Source organism: Delphinapterus leucas, chromosome X, assembly GCF_059928025.1.
Source record: "Delphinapterus leucas isolate spDelLeu-1000000601 "Yukka" chromosome X, BTC_Dleu_Yukka2, whole genome shotgun sequence".
In the NCBI taxonomy this organism is placed as follows: domain Eukaryota; kingdom Metazoa; phylum Chordata; class Mammalia; order Artiodactyla; family Monodontidae; genus Delphinapterus; species Delphinapterus leucas.
Window position 1 is genome coordinate 43,732,615 of NC_143150.1, and position 18,962 is coordinate 43,751,576.

The 18,962-nt window shown below is 39.6% G+C and overlaps 1 protein-coding gene and 1 pseudogene across 2 annotated transcripts; both read left to right on the forward strand.

The window, feature by feature from the left end:
* The first annotated feature begins 1,863 nt into the window (after positions 1–1,863).
* On the forward strand, positions 1,864–12,192 carry LOC111170889 (GMP reductase 1 pseudogene; annotated as a pseudogene).
* Positions 12,193–15,347: 3,155 nt separating this feature from the next.
* TCEAL8 (transcription elongation factor A like 8) lies at positions 15,348–17,531 on the forward strand. 2 transcript variants are annotated; one of them, XM_022566486.2, is made up of 3 exons: positions 15,348–15,456; positions 15,856–15,927; positions 16,538–17,531. In XM_022566486.2, exon 3 carries the CDS (start codon positions 16,580–16,582, stop codon positions 16,931–16,933), a length of 354 nt encoding a protein of 117 aa, XP_022422194.2. In that variant the 5' UTR covers positions 15,348–15,456; positions 15,856–15,927; positions 16,538–16,579; the 3' UTR covers positions 16,934–17,531. The 2 variants fall into 2 exon arrangements, with proteins under 2 accessions (XP_022422194.2, XP_022422195.2); XM_022566487.2 differs by lacking the exon at positions 15,856–15,927 and having other exon boundaries at positions 15,350–15,456.
* The last annotated feature ends 1,431 nt before the right edge of the window (positions 17,532–18,962 follow it).

Here is an 18,962-nt window from a genome sequence, read left to right on the forward strand (position 1 = left end):
AAGAAACCTCATACCCGTTAGCACATAATGGTGCTCCCATTCCCTCCTCTCCCTGGCAACTGGCAAACACTGATCTGCTTTCTGTCTCTATGGATTTGCCTATTCTAGACATTTCATAGAAATGGAATCATACAGTACATGGCCTCTGTTGTCTAGTTTCTTTCATGTAGCATAATGTTTTCAAGGTCCATCCACATCCATATCAGTACTGAACATTCATGTACATTTTCTTTTGTCTTTTAAAACAAACTATTGAAAATTCAAAATATAAAATTTTCACGTACAGAAATGATGGTTCTGCCTTAGTTTATTATGTAGATAACCTCAGAGCATGCTGATTATTATGTTCAAAGTTGCTTTTAACTTCATTTGAATGCTTTGATTCATTTTATGAAGAGGTACTGTAATATATTTGTTTTGTTTCTGATTTATAAAAAACACAGGTATGTAGTATTTGATACACTAGTTAATCATTTCTGCTGGAAGAAGCAAAGGTAATTTTTTTTCCATTTTTTCTTTTTTTAATTAAAATTTTTACCAGTTTTGTTGAGACATAATTGACATACATCACTGTATACATTTAAGGTATACAGCATAATGGCTTGAGTTACATATATTGTGAAGTGATTACTACAGTAATTTTAGTTAACACCCATTATCTCATATAAGTACAATAAAAAGAAAAGAAAAACATTTTTCTCCTTGTGATGAGAACTCAAGATTTACTCTCAACAAATTTCATATATATCATACAGCAGTGTTAACTTCTTGCATGTAAATATGTTTTCAATTTTCTTGAGTATATACCTAGGAGTGGAATTGCTGGTTCATGTGGTAACTCTAACTTTTTGAGGACCTGCCAAACTGTTTCCAAAGCAACTGTGCCATATGACAATCCTATCAGCAGTGTACGAGGGCTCCGATTTCTCCACATTCTCACCAACGCTTGTCATTGTCTGTATTTTTTCTTATAGCCATCCCAGTGGGTATGAAGTGGAATCCCATTGTGGCCTTGATTTGCATTTGCTTGATGGCTAATGATGCTGAGCATCTTTTCATGTGCTTATTGGCCATTTGTATATCTTCTTTGGGGAAATGTGTATTCAAGTCCTTTACCCATTTTTAAATTAGGTTGACTGGCTTTTTATTGTTGAACTGTAACAGTTCTTTGTTTATTCTGGATGCAAGTTCCTTATCAGACATATGACTTAACAACTGCTATTCCTTGACTTGTTTAGTTATTACCTATTGACTTTCTGATATGACACTTGAGTAGTACTCTCTTACCATCATAATCACCTGCCTCTCAATATAGTTTTCCCACATATAAAGTGTATTTTAACAAGAATTCCAGTGATTCTGTTGCTTAACTCTGAGGACCATTTGTGTGTTTGTCAGGTTAGGCTAAGCTTATGATAGGATAGCTACCAACCCCAAAACATCAGTGGCTTAACACAACAAAAGTTTATTTCTCACACTTCATGAGAATTGGGGATGGAGAGGTTCTGCTCCCCCTAGTTTCCCAGAGATCCAAACTAATCATGATACCACTGCAGCAGAGGAAAAGAATACATGGAGATCTCACACACCTTTTTCTACACTGTGGCCTAGAAGTGATGTAAACCATCACTGTTCACAGTCCATTTTTTCATATTTCTAGCTCTTTTAATTCTGACAGGCAATTTTGAGAGAGGTGTTATTGTGCCTTCAATATAGGTGACTAAACTGAGGCTCAAAGAGTGTATGTGATTTATACAAGGTTACATACCTGTAAGGGGAAGAGCCTAGATTGGAACCTAAGGATTTGAATTTTATCTTCACCTTATTGCCCAGCCAATCCTTTAGGATGTCCGAATAGTGGTAATGGTTCTTCAGATGACAGACCTAAAAAGCAAGGCTCACAGTGGCATTGCTTCCTCCACCATTAATGCCTTAAAAAGGCATTTAATGCCAGTTCACAGCTTGACTGCCTTAGTACCCAAATCAGATGTGTGCCTACAACACATGAGGGTATTCAAACAGGTGGTAACACCTGTTTTCTCCTGAGTTGGAGGACCACATGCCTTTGTAAGCTCCCTTTGCCTGCTGTCTCCTGTACTTCTGGGACTGGGCTGAATCAAACATCAGAAGCAAGGCATCAGGCAGATACAGAACTGAATTCACCACAAAACCACTAAAACAGGCCCAGGCACAACCAAGGCCCTTCTGGGAGTCTGAGCAAGGTTGTTTGGGGTTATTGTCCAACTGCATCCCCATCACTATTGCTCTGGGTGCTACTTCACTGAACTCTGAGAGAAGGGTTCAACCCTTCTACTTTAAACTCAAAATTATCTGGTCAGTCTTAGTTTGTAGCTGAAAAGGAGAAATTCTTTACATTTTTAGGCTATGGAGTTTTATTTCCATCTCTACAAAAGTCTCCTTCATACCTCAAAGGGAAAGAGGACAGGGAAAAAATGCAAAGCTTTATGACTGACAATTTATGAGTTCCCATCATTCCAATGATAGGAATAGTCTCCAGACTATTTAACTTTTCACCTGTTCACCTTGAGCCAACAGACAATGGCCAATGTTGCTAAAGACAGCCATATAATAAGGAATATCTACCTTGCTTCTCCCTCACTATCCTCCCAGACACAAGAATATTTTTGGGATAATGAGAGAAATGTTTCTGAAATAGGCCCCAACTCCCTGTCCAGTGCAAGGCACAAGAGCAAAAGAGATTGTACTGCTTATGGGAACCAAAAGGAACTTTAAATCAAATGCTATATTTAAGTTGTAAAATGAACAAGGCAAATTTTAGTTTCAGCTCCAAATGGAGAGCTGAAAAGAATGCTACTCACACTTACAACAGGAAAAAAAGTTGGATAAATGCAAAATAACATTTTGCATTTTAAAGTATTTATTTATTTGGCTGTGCTGGGTCTTAGTTCAGCATGCAGTACCTAGTTCCCTGACCAAGGATCGAACCTGGGTCCCCTGCACTGGGAGCATGGAGTCTTAACCACTGGATCACCAGGGAAGTCCCCAAAATAACAAATCTTCTTAAAACCTTTAGAGAACTGAGGTCACAGGGCAAATGATTATCCCAAAATCTAGAGAGAGACTCATGTATGGAGAAATAGGACCCAAGCATTTGCTTATCTGGAATAGACACCACCAAACACCATGTAGACCAGTAGGAAAATTCAGCTTGAAATTTCTAATGAATTTCTAAAGACTTAAGGCTAGCATGAGAGTGTTCAGTCCCTGAAGTCCACAGACATAAAGAGCTTGCACTCTCTTTCAAGCTTTAATCCAGAAACCCCACTAGATGTTATCAGGGAAGATCAGGGAGAATTTGAGAGAGCTTTCCCCATATTGCCAGCTAAGAGAGGGAGATAGCAGTCACTGCTGAAATTCCAACCAGACCTATCTCCCCTAGTAAACAAAAGACTTAATCTGCAGGGAAACGGACAACAAAACCCATATCCTAAAGTCTAAAGTAGAAACCCACTGCAGCTAGGAAAGGGAAACAGAAAAACAAAAAAACCTATGAGGGGAGGCTTAGCATTATACCTGGAGGAGAGGCATGAACACATGTGTAGATTACACCACCAAAACTCTGGTTCACAGTGGTTGCCTAAGATGAAGACACAATCAGAACACCAGAGAATGCTCGTCTCTCCCCTCAACACCACACTAACAAACACTGAGTAAAAATAACAGTGGAGGACAGCAAGAAACAGGTTCCTTTTGGGGAGAAATACAAAGGGAAACTGCAAAACCGGGTGGAAAGACTCAGAGCCAAATAGGAAGAAAACATCAAACTCAGCCCAACTTCTAACTAGATTAATGCAAACTTCACACTAAAAGCTTTGTAGGAATGACAGGCTCATCTCCAATAATAAACTCCATTTACCTCAGTAGTTACTGTCTTATACAAATCCAGTTTTCAAGTAAAAATTATGAGAAATACAAAAAGAAAAGAAAAGAAAACATTCTGAAGAGGCAAAGCAATAATCAGAAATGACACAGATCTTGACATCATCAGACAGGAAATTAAAAATAACTATGGTCGGTGTTCCACTTCTGGCAAGGCAATATGAGGAACTCTGAGGATCCATTTCCCAGTGAAATTGTTAAAAGTTATTCTCCTAAAATACAATCATTTAAATTCTTTGGAAATGGTCCTAAGGGCATACAGCAAATGAAGAAACGTTTTTAAAAGACAATCTACTATAACAATAAGAACCATGATAATCTGTGGCATTTGAACCAAGATTCTTTTCTTGCCTTCCCACTTCCAGCTTAGCATGATGGAAACTTCACTCCAGAAGGGTGCAGTCAAAAACACAGGTCTCCTTCTCCCCCAGCTCACATCTGAAGGGTCACAGTATCTTCCCAGGAGAGACAAAACTTCTCATCCTGCCTTGAGTTGACTGTTGCTCAGGCTAAGTTCCAAGTGAGTGCAGCTGAAAGGTTGGGGCTCCTTCTGCTCCTCCCCCATTCATCATAAGGAGGCTCTACCTCCAGCATAGTGTGCTATGAATACTGGGGACTCAATTTCCTGGGAGAGGCAAGTCAGGAAGACCTGAAGGAACTGCCCATCCTGAGTCAAGTGTACAGCTCCTAAAGTAGCAGCGTCACTCAGAGAGAATTGTGCTACTGCCACCATCCTTAGCTCCAGAGCCTTGTATCAGAGATTTTCCCAGGGGGAGAGGCAGGCCTTAAAACAGAGAGCTCCAAAACTCTTTCCAAAGGAACTGACTTCATTTGTCACACAGTGTGAACTTGAAGGCTACAGGTGCTATAAAAAATGGAGGTTGTAGTGAATAACAATTAAGAGGAGGTCAGTAGATTCATTAGAGATATAAGCTAAATGTTAGGCCAGCTAGTCTACTAGAGAATTAGGAAAATAGACAGCTAAGTAGAGTCTTCTTGGAGTCCAAACCAATGTCAAACAATGACCTCAAAAACTATATCTGAAAAGGAGCCCAAATTTAATCCCATGAATCTGTGGAGCAACTCATGCCCCAGTGTATTGTCAAAAACAATAAAGCAATCAACCATTCAAGTATGTTCAGGTAAGGAGTCAGTAAAGAGAGGACTGCCAAAACCACTGTCATCCCAGAGTGACTATGGGCATACCAATACTGTATGCTCTGAGGATCAACATAGAGGCATCATATAGCAGGGAGGAAATGGACATGATTGAAATAATTCAGCCAGTCACTACAAAAACAAGCAAATAACAACAAAAATAAGTCCCAGAGAGAGAGGATCAGAGTCGCTAAAATATATTATCTGAAAAAATTGCAAGACATGTAGAGAAACAGAAAAATATGACCCACATGTGGGGAGCAAAGCAGGCAACAGAAACTGCTTGTGAGAGTAACCAGATGTAGAATTTAACAAATACTTCAACATGGCCAATATGTTCAAAGAATGAAAATAACCCTATGATTAAAGAAGTAAAGGCAGGTATGATGACACTATTATATCAAATAGAAAAACAATCAATCAATAGATAGATATTATAAAAAGAAACAAGTGGAAATTCTGAAAAATAGAAAGATTGAAATGAAAAATTCACTAGAGGAGCTCAACAGTAGATTTGAGAATTAGTGAACTCTAAGATTCATAGATTTTATGTAATCTGAATAAGAAAGAGAAAAAAGTAATGACTGTGGTGACCTAAATGGGAAGGAAATCCAAAAAAGAGGGGATATATGTATACGTATAGCTGATTCACTTGGCTGTACAGTAGAAACTAAAACAACATTGTAAAGCAACTATACTTCAATAAAAATTAAAAAAAAGAAAAAATCATGAAAAATGAACAGAGTCTCAAAGATATGTGGGACACCATTAATTGCACCAACATACACATAATGAGAATACCAAAAGGAGAGAAAAGAGAGTGAAAGGAGCAGGAAAAAAATACAAAGAAATGATGTCCGAAAACTTCCCAAATTTGATGAAAAACATTCATCTACATATCCAGGAAGCTCAGTGATTTCAAATAGGATAAACGCAAGAGACTGACAAACAGACACAACATAGTAAGAATGCTGAAAGCCATTCTTACTATGCTGAAAGTCAAAGACAAGGAGAAAATGTTGAAAGCAGCAAGAAAAAAAATGACTCCTGACTTATAAGAGAACTCCAATAAGACCAACAGCTAATTTATCACCAAAACAATAGAGGCCAGAAGGAAGTAGGATAGCATATTCAAACTGTTCAAAGATACAGTCAACCAAGAATCCTGTATTCACCAAAGCTATCTTTCAAAAGTGAACGCAAAATAAAGACATTCCCAGAAAAACAAAAAAATGAGAGAACCTTTCACTAGCAGACCCACCTTACAAGATATACTAAAGGAAGTTCTCTACTTCTGAAAGCAAATGACCCCAGACAGTAATTTGAATCCACTGGGGGAAAAAAGCACATATAAAGTTAATTATGTAATTATAAAACATAGTTCAAATGTATATTTATTTCCCCTTCCTTCTCTCAACTGGTTAAAACAGTATATATATAATGTATTATTGGCCTTATAACAGAGAAAAGAAATATATTTGCCAATAAAAACACAAAGGAGATGGGTGGGAGCAAAGCTGCAATAGGCTAAGGAAACAAATCCAGAGGGTAACTAAAATCCCCTGGAAGAAATGAAGAAAACCAGAAGTGATAAATGAAAAGGTTAACATAATAAATTCTATAAATATATACTTGCTATCCTTCTTTCATTTTCCATAAGAGACGTAAAGTTATGTAAAGTAATAATGGTAACAGTGGATGGGTTTTATAACATTTTTGTTGTAACATGTATAACAATACCACAATAAGTGGATAAAGGGAATAGAAATATATAGGAGTGATGTTTCTATATCTCACTGGAATTAAGTTAGTATAAATCTGAAAAAGAACCCAATAAACTAAGATGTATATGTCAAGTCCTAGGGTAACCACAAAGGAAATAACTCTAAAAGATATAATGGAAAAGTCATTAAATAAATTAAAATCCTTCATTAGAATATATTTAATTAATGTAAGAAAAATGGAGGAAAAGAAAAGAGGAACAAAAAACACATGAGATATATGACAGACAAAAAGTAAGTTGACAGAGGGACTTCCCTGGTGGTCCAGTGGCTAAGACTCCACACTCCCAATGCAGGGGACCCGGGTACCATCCCTGGTCAGGGAACTAGATCCCACATGCTGCAACTAAAAGTTCGCATGCCACAACTAAAGATTCCACATGCCACAACTAAGGATCCCGTGTGCTGCAACTAAGATCCGATGCAGCCAAATAAATAAATAAATAAATAACTATTTTTTTTAGAAAAAGTAAGTTGGCAGAAATAAATTCAATCATATCAATAATAACATTAAATATGAATGGATTAAACAATTCAAACAAAAGGCAGGGATTGTCAGATTAGATTTTTAAAAGATCCAACTGTATGGTGTTTACAAGAAGCATACTTTAGGTTTAAACATATAAAGATTGAAAGGAAAATGATAAAAATATGTATATCATGAAAACAGCAACCATAAGAAAGCTGGAGTAACAATACTATTATCAGACAAAATAGAATTAAAAATAAAAGAGGTTACTAGAGGTAAAGAGTGACATTTTATAATGATAAAATGGTCAATCCATCAGGAAGATAAAACAATATTACAAATATATGGAACTAACAATAGGACTAAAAGTACATGAAGCAAAAACTATGAAAACTGATGGGAAAAATAGACAATTCAACTATAATAGTTAAAGAGTTCAATATTCCACTTTCAATAATGCATAAAACAACAAAGCAGAAGATCAACAAGAAAATTCAAAGACTTGAAAAATGCTATAAACCAATTAGACCTAACAGACATCTACAGAACACTCCACCCAGCAACAGCAGAATATACATTCTCCTCAAATGCACAGTGAAACTTCCTCAGGATAGTCCATATAGGATAGGCCATAAAAATCTCAATAAATGTAAAAAAAAAGAAATAATAAAAAGTATATGCTCTGACCACAGTAGAATAAAATGAGAAATCAACATCAAAAAGAAATTTGGGATATACACAGATATATAGAAATTTTAAAATGCTTTCCTCAATAATCACTGGGTCAAAGAAGGAATTAAAAAGGAAATTAGAAAACACAATGAGGTGAATGAAAATGAAGATATGACATCCAAGACTTATAGGATGCAGGTAAAACAGTGCTTAAAAGGAAATATGTAGCTGTAAATATTTATATTAAAAAAGAAGATCCCAAATATATAACTTAAACTTCTACCTTAAGACACTGGAAAAAGAAAAACAAACTAAACATAAAGTGAACATAAATAAGGAAACAGAAAAGATTAGATTTGAAATTAATGAAATGGAGAAGAGAAAAAATCAGTTAAACCCAAAGTTTATTCTTAGAAAACATCGAAAAAATTGACAAACCGTTAGCTAGATTAACTAAGAAAAACAAAGAGAAGACTCAAATTACTTAAACCAGAAATGAAAGAGTGTGGGCTTCCCTGGTGGCGCAGTGGTTAAGAATCCACCTGCCAATGCAGGGGACACAGGTTCGAGCCCTGGTCCGCAAAGATCCCACATGCCGTGGAGCAACTAAGCCCGTGTGCCACAACTATTGAGCCTGCGCTCTAGAGCCTGCAAGCCACAACTACTGAGCCTGCATGGTACAACTACTGAAGCCCGTGAGCCTAGAGCCTGTGCTCTGCAAAAAGAGAAGCCACTGCAATGAGAAGCCCACGCACTGCAACAAATAGTAGCCCCCGCTCGCTGCAACTAGAGAAAGCCCGCGTGCAGCAACAAAGACCCAACGCAGCCAAAAACAATGAATAAAATTTAAAAAAAGAAAGAAAGCAAGAAAGAAATGAAAGAGGGGCATTACTATTGACCTCTCAGGAAAAAAAATGATTAAAAGGAATACTATGAACAACTGTATGTCAATGAATTAGATAACTTAGATGACATGGACAAATTCCTATCAAAATTGACTCAAAAAGAAAACGATAATCTGAATAAATCAATATAATAATAAGTTAAGAAATTGAAATAATAATAAAAAATAATTATTTGCCCCCCAAAAGCCCAGGCCTAGATGACTGTGCTGATTAATTCTACCAAGCATATAAAGAAGAATTAATACAAATCCTTAGCAAACTCTTCCATAAATAGAAGGGGAAGGAACACTTCCCAACTCATCGTAAGACCTGTATTACCCTGATACTAAAACCGGTCAAAGACATCGCAAGAAAACTACAGACCACTAACTGTTATGAATATATATGCAAAAGTACTAAACAAGATGATAGGAAATTGAATCCAGCAACATATAAAAATCATCATACACTACAACAAAGTGGTATTTACCTCAGGAATGTTCGGTTGCTTTAACATCTGAAAATAATATACATCTGTACAATGGAATACTACACAGTAATTAAAAGGAACAAATTTCTGATTCACACAACATGTATGCATTTCAAATGTATTTTGCTAAGTGAAAGAAGCCAGACTCAAAAATATATGTATTGTCTGATTCCATTTATATGATATTATGTAGAGGTTAATCTATATAGATATAAAAGAGGCTTCAAGGGTGAGGATGGGGGGAGTAGTTGACTACAAAGGGGTCACACAAGGGAAATTTTAGAGTGATAGAACTCTTCAGTATGGTACTGTGGTGGTTGATACATGACTATATGAATGTTTTCAAATTTCACAGAACTGCACACCACAAAGGGTGACTTTTGCTCTATGTCCATTAAAAAATATACAAATCAAGATGTAGGGGAGCCCTAGACAGAAAGCACACTGTTGCAAATGAATCTCCTATATTATAGATGTATGCCATAACTTCAATAAAAAGGGTAGGGAAAAAAAAGAGCTGACCTAAGCTTCTTTGAAAAAGTGACTGGATATTATAACGGTCAAGACAAAAAGAACTATACAAAAATGCTATGTTCTGGTGGGGAAATTTGTTTCTCACAGGGGTACATGATAGAAGTTCTGAAACTACTTTAACTATATACTAGAGTTAAATAAATAAGTAAATAAATTATGCATAAAGGAGAGCCAGGTTTCTCACTGTCAGAGATAGTATTGCACAAATGTTAATTTCTTTGTTTTTATAAATGTACCACAGGTATTAGGCTAAGCTAGATGTAGGGTTTACAGAAAAGCTTTGTACTATCTTCTTTAGAACTAAAATTATTTCAAAACAAAAAGTTTAAAAAATAAACCAGACTGAGTTTCAAAAATCCAAAACAAAACTCTCTTAATGAATGAAAGTGATTAAATAGTTGAGGAAACAAACTGAAATGTCATTAAATGAATTCATCATTCAGTGAGAAACAGAAGATGTGACAGACCATAGTTGACAGCAATTACTGGAAAAAATAAAATTGTTCCATGTTTATACCAGAAAATTAGAACTACTTAATAAACTAGTTGCATGCACATATATGTATGCATTATTTGTATGTGCGTGGGACAGTATTCTCTAAATACTGTTCTGCCACTTTCTTCACTCAAAAATATAACTTCAGTATAATTTGATGTCACTACACATTTTTTATTTCATTACTTTTTATATCTGCACAATTTCCACAGTGTGGATAATTTATTTAACCATTCCCATATTAGTGAAAATTTAAATCGTTTCCACCAACTTGAACTTTCAACATTGGAGTGGTTACAAAGTTGAACCAGATAAGGTTTTTGTCCTATGGCACTTACAGATAAGTAAGGGATACAAAGCAGAAAGTCAACAAAACAGGATGAAAGAGTTAGGATGGGTAAATAGAGTGCAGGCAACTAAGTCAGAATCAACAATTCAGCAAAGATTTTCTTTCCATTATAAACTTAATATTTTAAAGCACCTAGCCAGCAACAACAGCACTCTCTCCTCAACAACTCTGCTTTTGCCACAGGAGAAAGTTGCCTGGTCCAAGCTGTAGTACAGCTGAAGTGTGCCTCTCCGCAACCTAGCAATATGCTCTACATAGATATGAACCTCAAGGCTTAAGCAAAGCAATCTCAAGAATCTAGGGGAGGTGGATCTTAAGCATTCTGTCACATAGTAAGAAAGTCTAAGCAGACCAACTCAAGGATTCCTATTACTGTGGTCAACACAGACACCATGGGGACGTATGAAATGGCAGTGGTTATGACACAGCATTTCAGGTTCACAGCAATTCATAAGCACTATGCTCTGGATAACTAGAAACTCTTGGCCACAATAATCCACAATGTGTGCAGCATTTAGCTGTGAGTTCAGGAAGTGGGCAGAATTATCTGGAAGAGTTGAAAAGTTGTGCTTCAAGTTAAGTTCATTTGCTTGGATGTGGCCAGTGGCTATTCTGAAGAGTTTGTGGAACTTCTGAAACTTACGCATGCCAAATTTCCAAATGTCAGGGAACATAGTGACAGGAGGGATGGTAGAAGAGTTTACTTTCTGAAGCAGAGACTTACAATCTAAGTGGAAATCAGCCTGGGCTCTATGTGTACCATTTACATCAGAACATGAGTGGACTACCCGCAGTTGAGCAAAGTGATGAAATGCGCTGGGTCTCGTTGCACTCCAAAGGGGCAAATCATCTCAGAAGACAACTGCTTTGAGTCCATGCACAGCAGCCAAACCTTTGGATCTGGAGCAGATTTTGCCATACTGGGAGGGTTGTTTTCAAGCCATAGATAGCGTGCTAGAGAAGCGAGGGAGAGAAATAGCCCTCTCAAGCTATTCTATGGGATGAGCTTTGAAAGAGCAATAAGAAATATGCAGGAGTTGCTGAATACAGAGCCTCAGGAAATGACTTCGAAAGAGAACATAGTAAACAATATTCTGGATATCATATTCTTGTATAAGAGCTCCTTTCTCCTCCCCTCACACCACTTGAAAGGCTTTAGACTTTGGAGCTATCCCCAGTGCCCTCTTGGTGTATAAAAACAGAATATTGATTGGGTCAGAGGTACATGGTGTCTACTCTCCAGAATTCATGTCTTCATTGTTTAAATCAATTTGTGCCCCCTTTTCATTCCTTTTTAAAAATAGTTTTTAATTGACAAGAATGCTCTTGTCTCCAAAAGTCTTACATTTAAAAAGCTACTGTGATTAACTTGATTTCAAAGGCAGCTGAATGCTATATTGATGCACTGAAATTGCTCAGGGACGAGGATGAAGGTAAAGGCCTGTACCATCTGGCTCTTGGTAAGGTGTGCACCAGTGAGCTGACTGATCTCTCTCTTATGACTATTTAGGAAAACAGGACAATATCCTCTGTCAGTAGCTCCATAAAAATGGTATTAGGGTTGTTCTGACTATCTGTAAGTAGAATAAGCAGAGGAGGGGGACAATGAAACTTCTGCTCCAATTTTTGTGCAAGCAGAAAGTAGGATCGTCTGTGAGCCAATTGGCATACAGCTCCTTCTGAATCTCTGAGATTTCTGGGAGATGCACTGTTTAAAATCACAAGAGCCACTCAAGCAGCATGAGAGCTGGAGTCTGACCCCCACTCTCCATCAACCCACATTTGAACATCTGCCTGGTTAGATAACCCCCATCCAACACAAACACACACAGGAAAAGGGAAAGGTAAAAGGCAACATTTGCTAAGAGCAATATGAGGGGTGCAGACCCTACCTGCAGCATTGATGGGGCAGGGCGGGGTAGAGATCACTTCCAGCTGAGGTGGCTTTAGAGGCTGGGTGATGAAGGTTAGGTCCCTAAGAATGAGCAGGACCAGGATCTAGGAGGAAGAGGAGTGCAATCAGGTGGAAGAACATATCATGTAAAGACAGAGAGAAGAAGGCATACTTGGGCATAGTGTATGAGAGTTCCTTTTGGATGGGGCAGAGAAGTAGATGACAAGTATGGCTCAATTCTGATCAACACGGAATGTCAGGATGAGGAAAGTAGGATTTAATTCACAGATGGTGGGGTTGCCAGCCAGGGCCTTTGAACAGGAGAATGACAAGTTGAAAATAAGAAAGAGTGAAGTTTAATTTGATGGTAATGTGCAAAGTAAATTGAAGACGGAGAGGGAGGCCTGAAGGTAGATAGGTCGGAGAAAAGGTTACCCTAGTAGTCCAGTTTGAAGCAATGTTTATAGCAACTCTTTTCATTATTACTCAAAACTGAGAACAACACAAATGTCCTACTGAGGGTACATGGACAAATAAACTGGAACATCCATATAACAGAATACTACTCAGTAAAAAGAAAAGAATGAGCTATTAATGCATGAAACAGCTTAAATGATGAATCTCCAGGGCATTATGCAGAGTGAAGGAAGCCTGTCTCTAAATGTGACATGTTGTAGATTTCATTTATGTAACATCCTGAAAAAGACAAAAGATAGGAGTTGGGAATAGATCAGAGGTTGCCAAGAGTTCAGGAAAGGGGGGTAAGGTATGACTGCAAAGTGGTGGCATGAGGAAGTTTTTTTGGGGGTGATTGAACTGTATCCTGTATTGTGGTGGTAGTTCCACAAATCTATACATTTCTTAAACTTCATAGAACTGTACACCCAAAAAAAAGTCCATTTCTCTATATGATAATTTTTTAAAAATATCAGTTATCCCCTGTTAAATACAACATCTGAAAGGATGGAAATATTTTGTGGTACTTAATGGTTACATCTTTATAATTCAGTAGCTATATTTATATTAAAAACTCTCCCTCAAATAATAGGAAATATATCCATCAATTGTGGAATAAATTCTTCATGCTTAAATATAAATGATAAAACATTAAGACAACAAAAATACTTTTTCCAACCCTGCTTTCTCTGTGGTGGGGTCTGTTTTTGGCTACCGCATCCCACTGTGACCATCCTAGATAAGAGACCCCTCTCTGCCTCCTTCCCCTGACTCTCCAGCTGGCTCCACTGGCCAGATTGCCATTCCCAGCACCAACATACCTCCAAGTACCAGTGGATTCTGGGTTGCGGGGATATCAATTTCCTCTTTTAACTAATATTTTTACTGCAATGATGTCCTCTCTGCTTTCTGATCATAACAATTATGCATGTTGATAGTTCTCTTTTCTAATGTATCAAAGTGAATGATATCAGAATATCTCAAGAGTGGCATGCATGAACAAAAATTCCACCTGTTAAAAAGCCTCACACCAAATGGTGAGATAGAGGGAACTCTCTCCTTTCTGAGTGTTTCAAGGATGTATGAGAGTTATTTTCCAACACATTTTTTTGAGTTCCAAAGTAAAGTTGACTCCTTTATAGACTCATCTGATTAGCAAGGCACTGGATCCTACAGAGGACATGAGAAGAGGCAGTGTGCCTAAAGCCTCCACTTAAAACTCAAGCAGAAGCCATGCAGCAGTCCTCATGAAAAGGTCAGACATCTAATACTTGATAACTTGAGTTCAGCCAGAAAGAGAAAAAGTAGTGGATTACTTACATAAAATTGCTACACAAGAGAAAACTGGGCCTCTTCCCACAGATTAATTTGGGGTCAGGTTTTTTTTGTGTGTGTGTGTGTGGTACGCGGGCCTCTCACTGTTGTGGCCTCTCCCGTTGCGGAGCACAGGCTCCGGACTCGCAGGCTCAGCGGCCATGGCTCACGGGCCCAGCCGCTCCGCGGCATGTGGGATCTAACGGACGGGGGCACGAACCCGTGTCCCCTGCATCCGCAGGCGGACTCTCAACCACTGCGCCACCAGGGAAGCCCTGGGGTCAGTTTTTAAAGGCGCTGCTTTAATAAGATTTTAAAAAGCTTTTCTAACAGATCAATATGTTGTGAAAACTGTCATTTCATTTGCAGCCATTAGAAAACTTTTCCAAAGTCTTAAAAATTCATGTAACTAATTTGTCCTCCATATTGTGCCAAATATTGCTATGTGGTATCTCTTTCCTAAAAATCATTTTTAAAAAGTATGCTGATTGTTTAAAACATTACACAAAGCAGAAAACTGTTCAAGAGAACTAGTAAAAAAAAATCCCACACCCTCACTCCCACATTCTTTTCTAGCCGCCCTCCCGCCCCCATCTACCACCTTCCCCCATTTTAATGCTAGACAGGACTCCAAGGGAAATGGTGGACTGGAGGACCTTGGGGGAGGCGTGGAGGTCAAATTGGAAGCAGGAGAGAGAGATGATTCCCCAAAGAAGAACGAGAAATGGTCGATTCACCCCGAGAGGCTGATTCTCCCTGGTAACCCGAGAAAAACGAGTAGAAACTGCTGGGAGAAGATACCAGTTTTGTTGTCTCTGATTGGCAAATACGAAAAAAGATTGACATATCAAGTGGAGGGAACGCAGGGGGCGGGCTGCAGTGTTAAATGGGAGGGGTAACCGAAGACTCGAGCTCATTGATGACGCGACCCTCACGTGACCAGGAGTCGACGTGTGCAGAAGTCCTTATAGTCCAGGGCCTGTTTCCCTGTAGCAGCTCCCTATTGCTGGAGGAGAAAAGTGCCCCGGATCCTTTGAGGTCAGTATAAAGGTGGGCGCTGCCTTCGGGACCCTAGGGCCTAGGAGTCAGAGAGCAGAAACCAAGCGTGGCCGGTACCGCTTTCCCAACACTACGGTTCCGCCAAACTCTTTTTTGTGCAGGAAATTTGGGGCTGTTTGGGGGTGGGTGGGGGTGGAGAGGGAGAAGGGCAGCCAATTGAGGGTCCCGAGACAGAGACATAGAAACAATTTGGAAATAACTTGTCTCCCACTCCCTGCTTGCAGGGAACCGGTGGGCACGGGGGAAGGAGGGCGGGGTTGCCTTAAAAGGAGGGAGAGGATGAGGACGTGGGGAAAGTTTAGACGAACAAGGCCTAGAATCGTGAAAGGGACCCGTGATTCAGGTACTGACCTGCTCACCAAGCACTCCTGTCTGCAGGACTCTTGGTCTTTTGGGAGCGACCCAAATCGAGTGAGGGAAGAGGGAGGAAAATCCCCTGGATCCCTGCAGGTCAGTGTAAAGGTGGAATTGCCTCAGGTCCCTGGGGGTGGCCGTGGGGGAGGGTGTGAGTCCGGATGACACCAAAGCCCATCCCGGGTCGCTGCCGCCTCTCTCCATCCGGTTGAAGCGCCGGAGGCCTGTGCAGAGCCTGCAACGGAAATGGGGCGGGGGCGGGGGGGAGGAGACTGGAGAGACGTGGAAGGGGGAGGGGAGGCCAGAGACTGGACCAGCCGGTCTCAGGTGAGAGGCAGGAGGTTGGAATGGCTTGGGAAAGCCCATAAGGGCGGGAGTGTTGGGAGACCCGAAGCAAGGGAGGGGTTAATTGCTTCCGCGTTGCTCCCGTTTCGGTGCTAGGAGAGGCCTGTAGCAGGGCCTGCTGGGAAATGGTGGGCTGGAGCGGGAGCGAGAAGATGGAGCTGGAGCAGGAGGGGGAGAAAGGGGAGGGGGAGAAAGGGGTGGGGCCAGGGGAGTTCTGAGCCTGAGGATCTAGTCTTCTCTAGTTGGAAAACTTTGACAATTAGGGACCTGAATGTGAAGAGGCCAGTCTCTATGGAAACCCATGCTCTGACTGCTGGTCCATTTGCCTGGCATCTAGTCGTTTTGTTTCCTTGTTTTCCAGGGTTAATTTATTCAAAAAGGAAATAAGAGAAAAATACTCAACATGCAAAAGTCTTGTGAAGAAAATGAAGGAAAAGCACAGAACATGCCAAAGGCTGAGGAAGACCGCCCTATGGAAGCTGTACCACAGGAGGCAGAAAGAAATCCTCAACCGTCTGAAGAAGGTGAAAGCCAGGAAGCAGAAGGAAACCTTAGAGGAGGGCTGACTCAGCCTGGTCAGGGATATAAAGAGGACACTCCGGTTAGGCATTTGGACCCAGAAGAAATGATAAGAGGAGTAGATGAGTTGGAAAGGCTTAGGGAAGAGATAAGAAGAGTAAGAAACAAGTTTGTGATGATGCATTGGAAACAAAGACATTCACGCAGCCGTCCTTATCCTGTGTGCTTTAGGCCTTGAATTCTTTTTTTTTTTGGTCTGATATTAAAATCTGGCCCCTGCTTTCTTTCTGTTAGCATTTTCTGATGTATCTTGACTTTTGTTTTATTTTTAATCATGTGGTGGAGTTTTGTTTTACGTAGTGTCCTTATTACCAGCATCTGGATTTTGTATTTTGACACATTCTCCAGGTCTGTTTTTCAATTGGGAAGTTTCACACATATGCATGAAAATATGTTCATTCCATATTGTAAAGTAAAACATAACAGGTTACAGCATATTTAGTATCAGCTCACATATGTAGGAGAAAATCTCAGATTGTGTGTGTGTGTGTGCGTGTGTATACATACATACGTATATCAAAAATTTAACTGCTTATTTCTGTGTGGTGTGAGTTTTTTTCTTTTTGCTTATATGTATTTTTTAATGAACACGTCACACATACAAAAAGATTTAAAGTTTTTTTTTTATAATTAAGAGTCAAATAATTTGCAACCAGCTTATAAGGGCAATGGGGGGACCTAAATTCTTGATGAAAGAACTATTTAAAAAAATGTAAACCTCAAATTACTTCTGGATCTCTTAGCCAGAGGAATAAAACTGGCAGTTATTACAGATACACTTGCTTAAGACTCAGTCTTTTCATGGGAAAACATTTGCCTCACAGGGCTGCTGTGGGGAAGAAATGAGGTGACTCTGAGCTGTGCTTGGTGGACTCTTGTTCCCACCTATGCATACAGAACCCCAACCCACTACAGAACATCAGTTTTGAGGGAGGGAGGGTCCTGGCATGACTCAACCAGTGCTCAGGAACAAGTCCAATAGGCAGGGAGGGGGGGACTTCCATGCCAGGCCTCTGCTGTTGAGCCCCACCCCTGGCTCCCCTGGGTCCTGCCAGGCCTGCTGGGCACTGCTGCCTTTTCTGCTGGGCCCTTTACTCTTTGCTGGTCCTGCTGCTGGTGGTGCAGTGGAGTCCTTGAGTGCCAAAGCCCCGTTGAGTTTCCTGGAGTCCCCAGTGCGTTGAATCCCCACTCTGTCTTCTAAAGCTTCTCTCTGCTTTATAGTGATGCTTAACAGAGGTGGGGACTGTTCCAGGATTGCTTGTGCCACAGTGTTAAGCAGAGTTTTTAGTAAAACAGCCCCTTCCATTTTCAGCCACAGGACACTTCCTCCATAGGAGTCAGACATGATGAGTCCATTTTGGGGGTTGGACCAGGGTTCAAATTTGAGCAAAAGATGTCATGCTACAGTCAGAGTTGCTGCTCGAAGTCTAAGAACTGAGGTTTCGTCTTCTTTCTCTTGTGGGATGATTTCTCCCTGAAGGCTCTTGTCAGGCCTGCCCTACTGGTTCAGAAGACTCAGAATATGCATAAATTGCACAAAGCAGTACAGGAAACAGATCTAAGGGAACAGTTCCCTTCACCCCATCCCATCCCCAGTTGATACGTGAAAAAAAAAAAAACTTGGAAAGGCAAAAACTTTATAAATACACTTAAAATAGAATGGCTTCTATGTAAATGTTAGGAATTATATTTTCCTTACAGATCAAAGACTATCTTTTCCTCCTGATATCCCACCTACTTGTAACACATCATGTTTCAATATTTAATTGATTTCTTGATTGATTATTGCTAAGGAGCCAGTAGGTTTGTCCAAATTCTGCTATTGACTCAGTAATCTTCCACAAGTCTTTTTTTCTGGTATTATTACAAGCAATTCCAGAAAGAAACAGTTCATGGAATGGATTGCACTCCAAATGTTTTATCAAAGCCATGCATAATCACCTGCATCAGTATCACCTGGGGAGCATCTTTAAAATACTGATTTCTGGGCCCCACCTAAGACTTACTGCCTGGAGGTGGGCTGTAGAAGTAACAGGTGACAAACTCCTCCAGGTGATGATGCTATATACACTGAAGCATGAGGACAACTGGTATATACAGTATGCTTTCCATTATTGCAAATATGAAAGTAAAATAATTAGAAGAAAATACTGGTGAACTTTAATTGAAATTCAGGAAGTAGAAGCCTATAACAGCATTTATCTTTT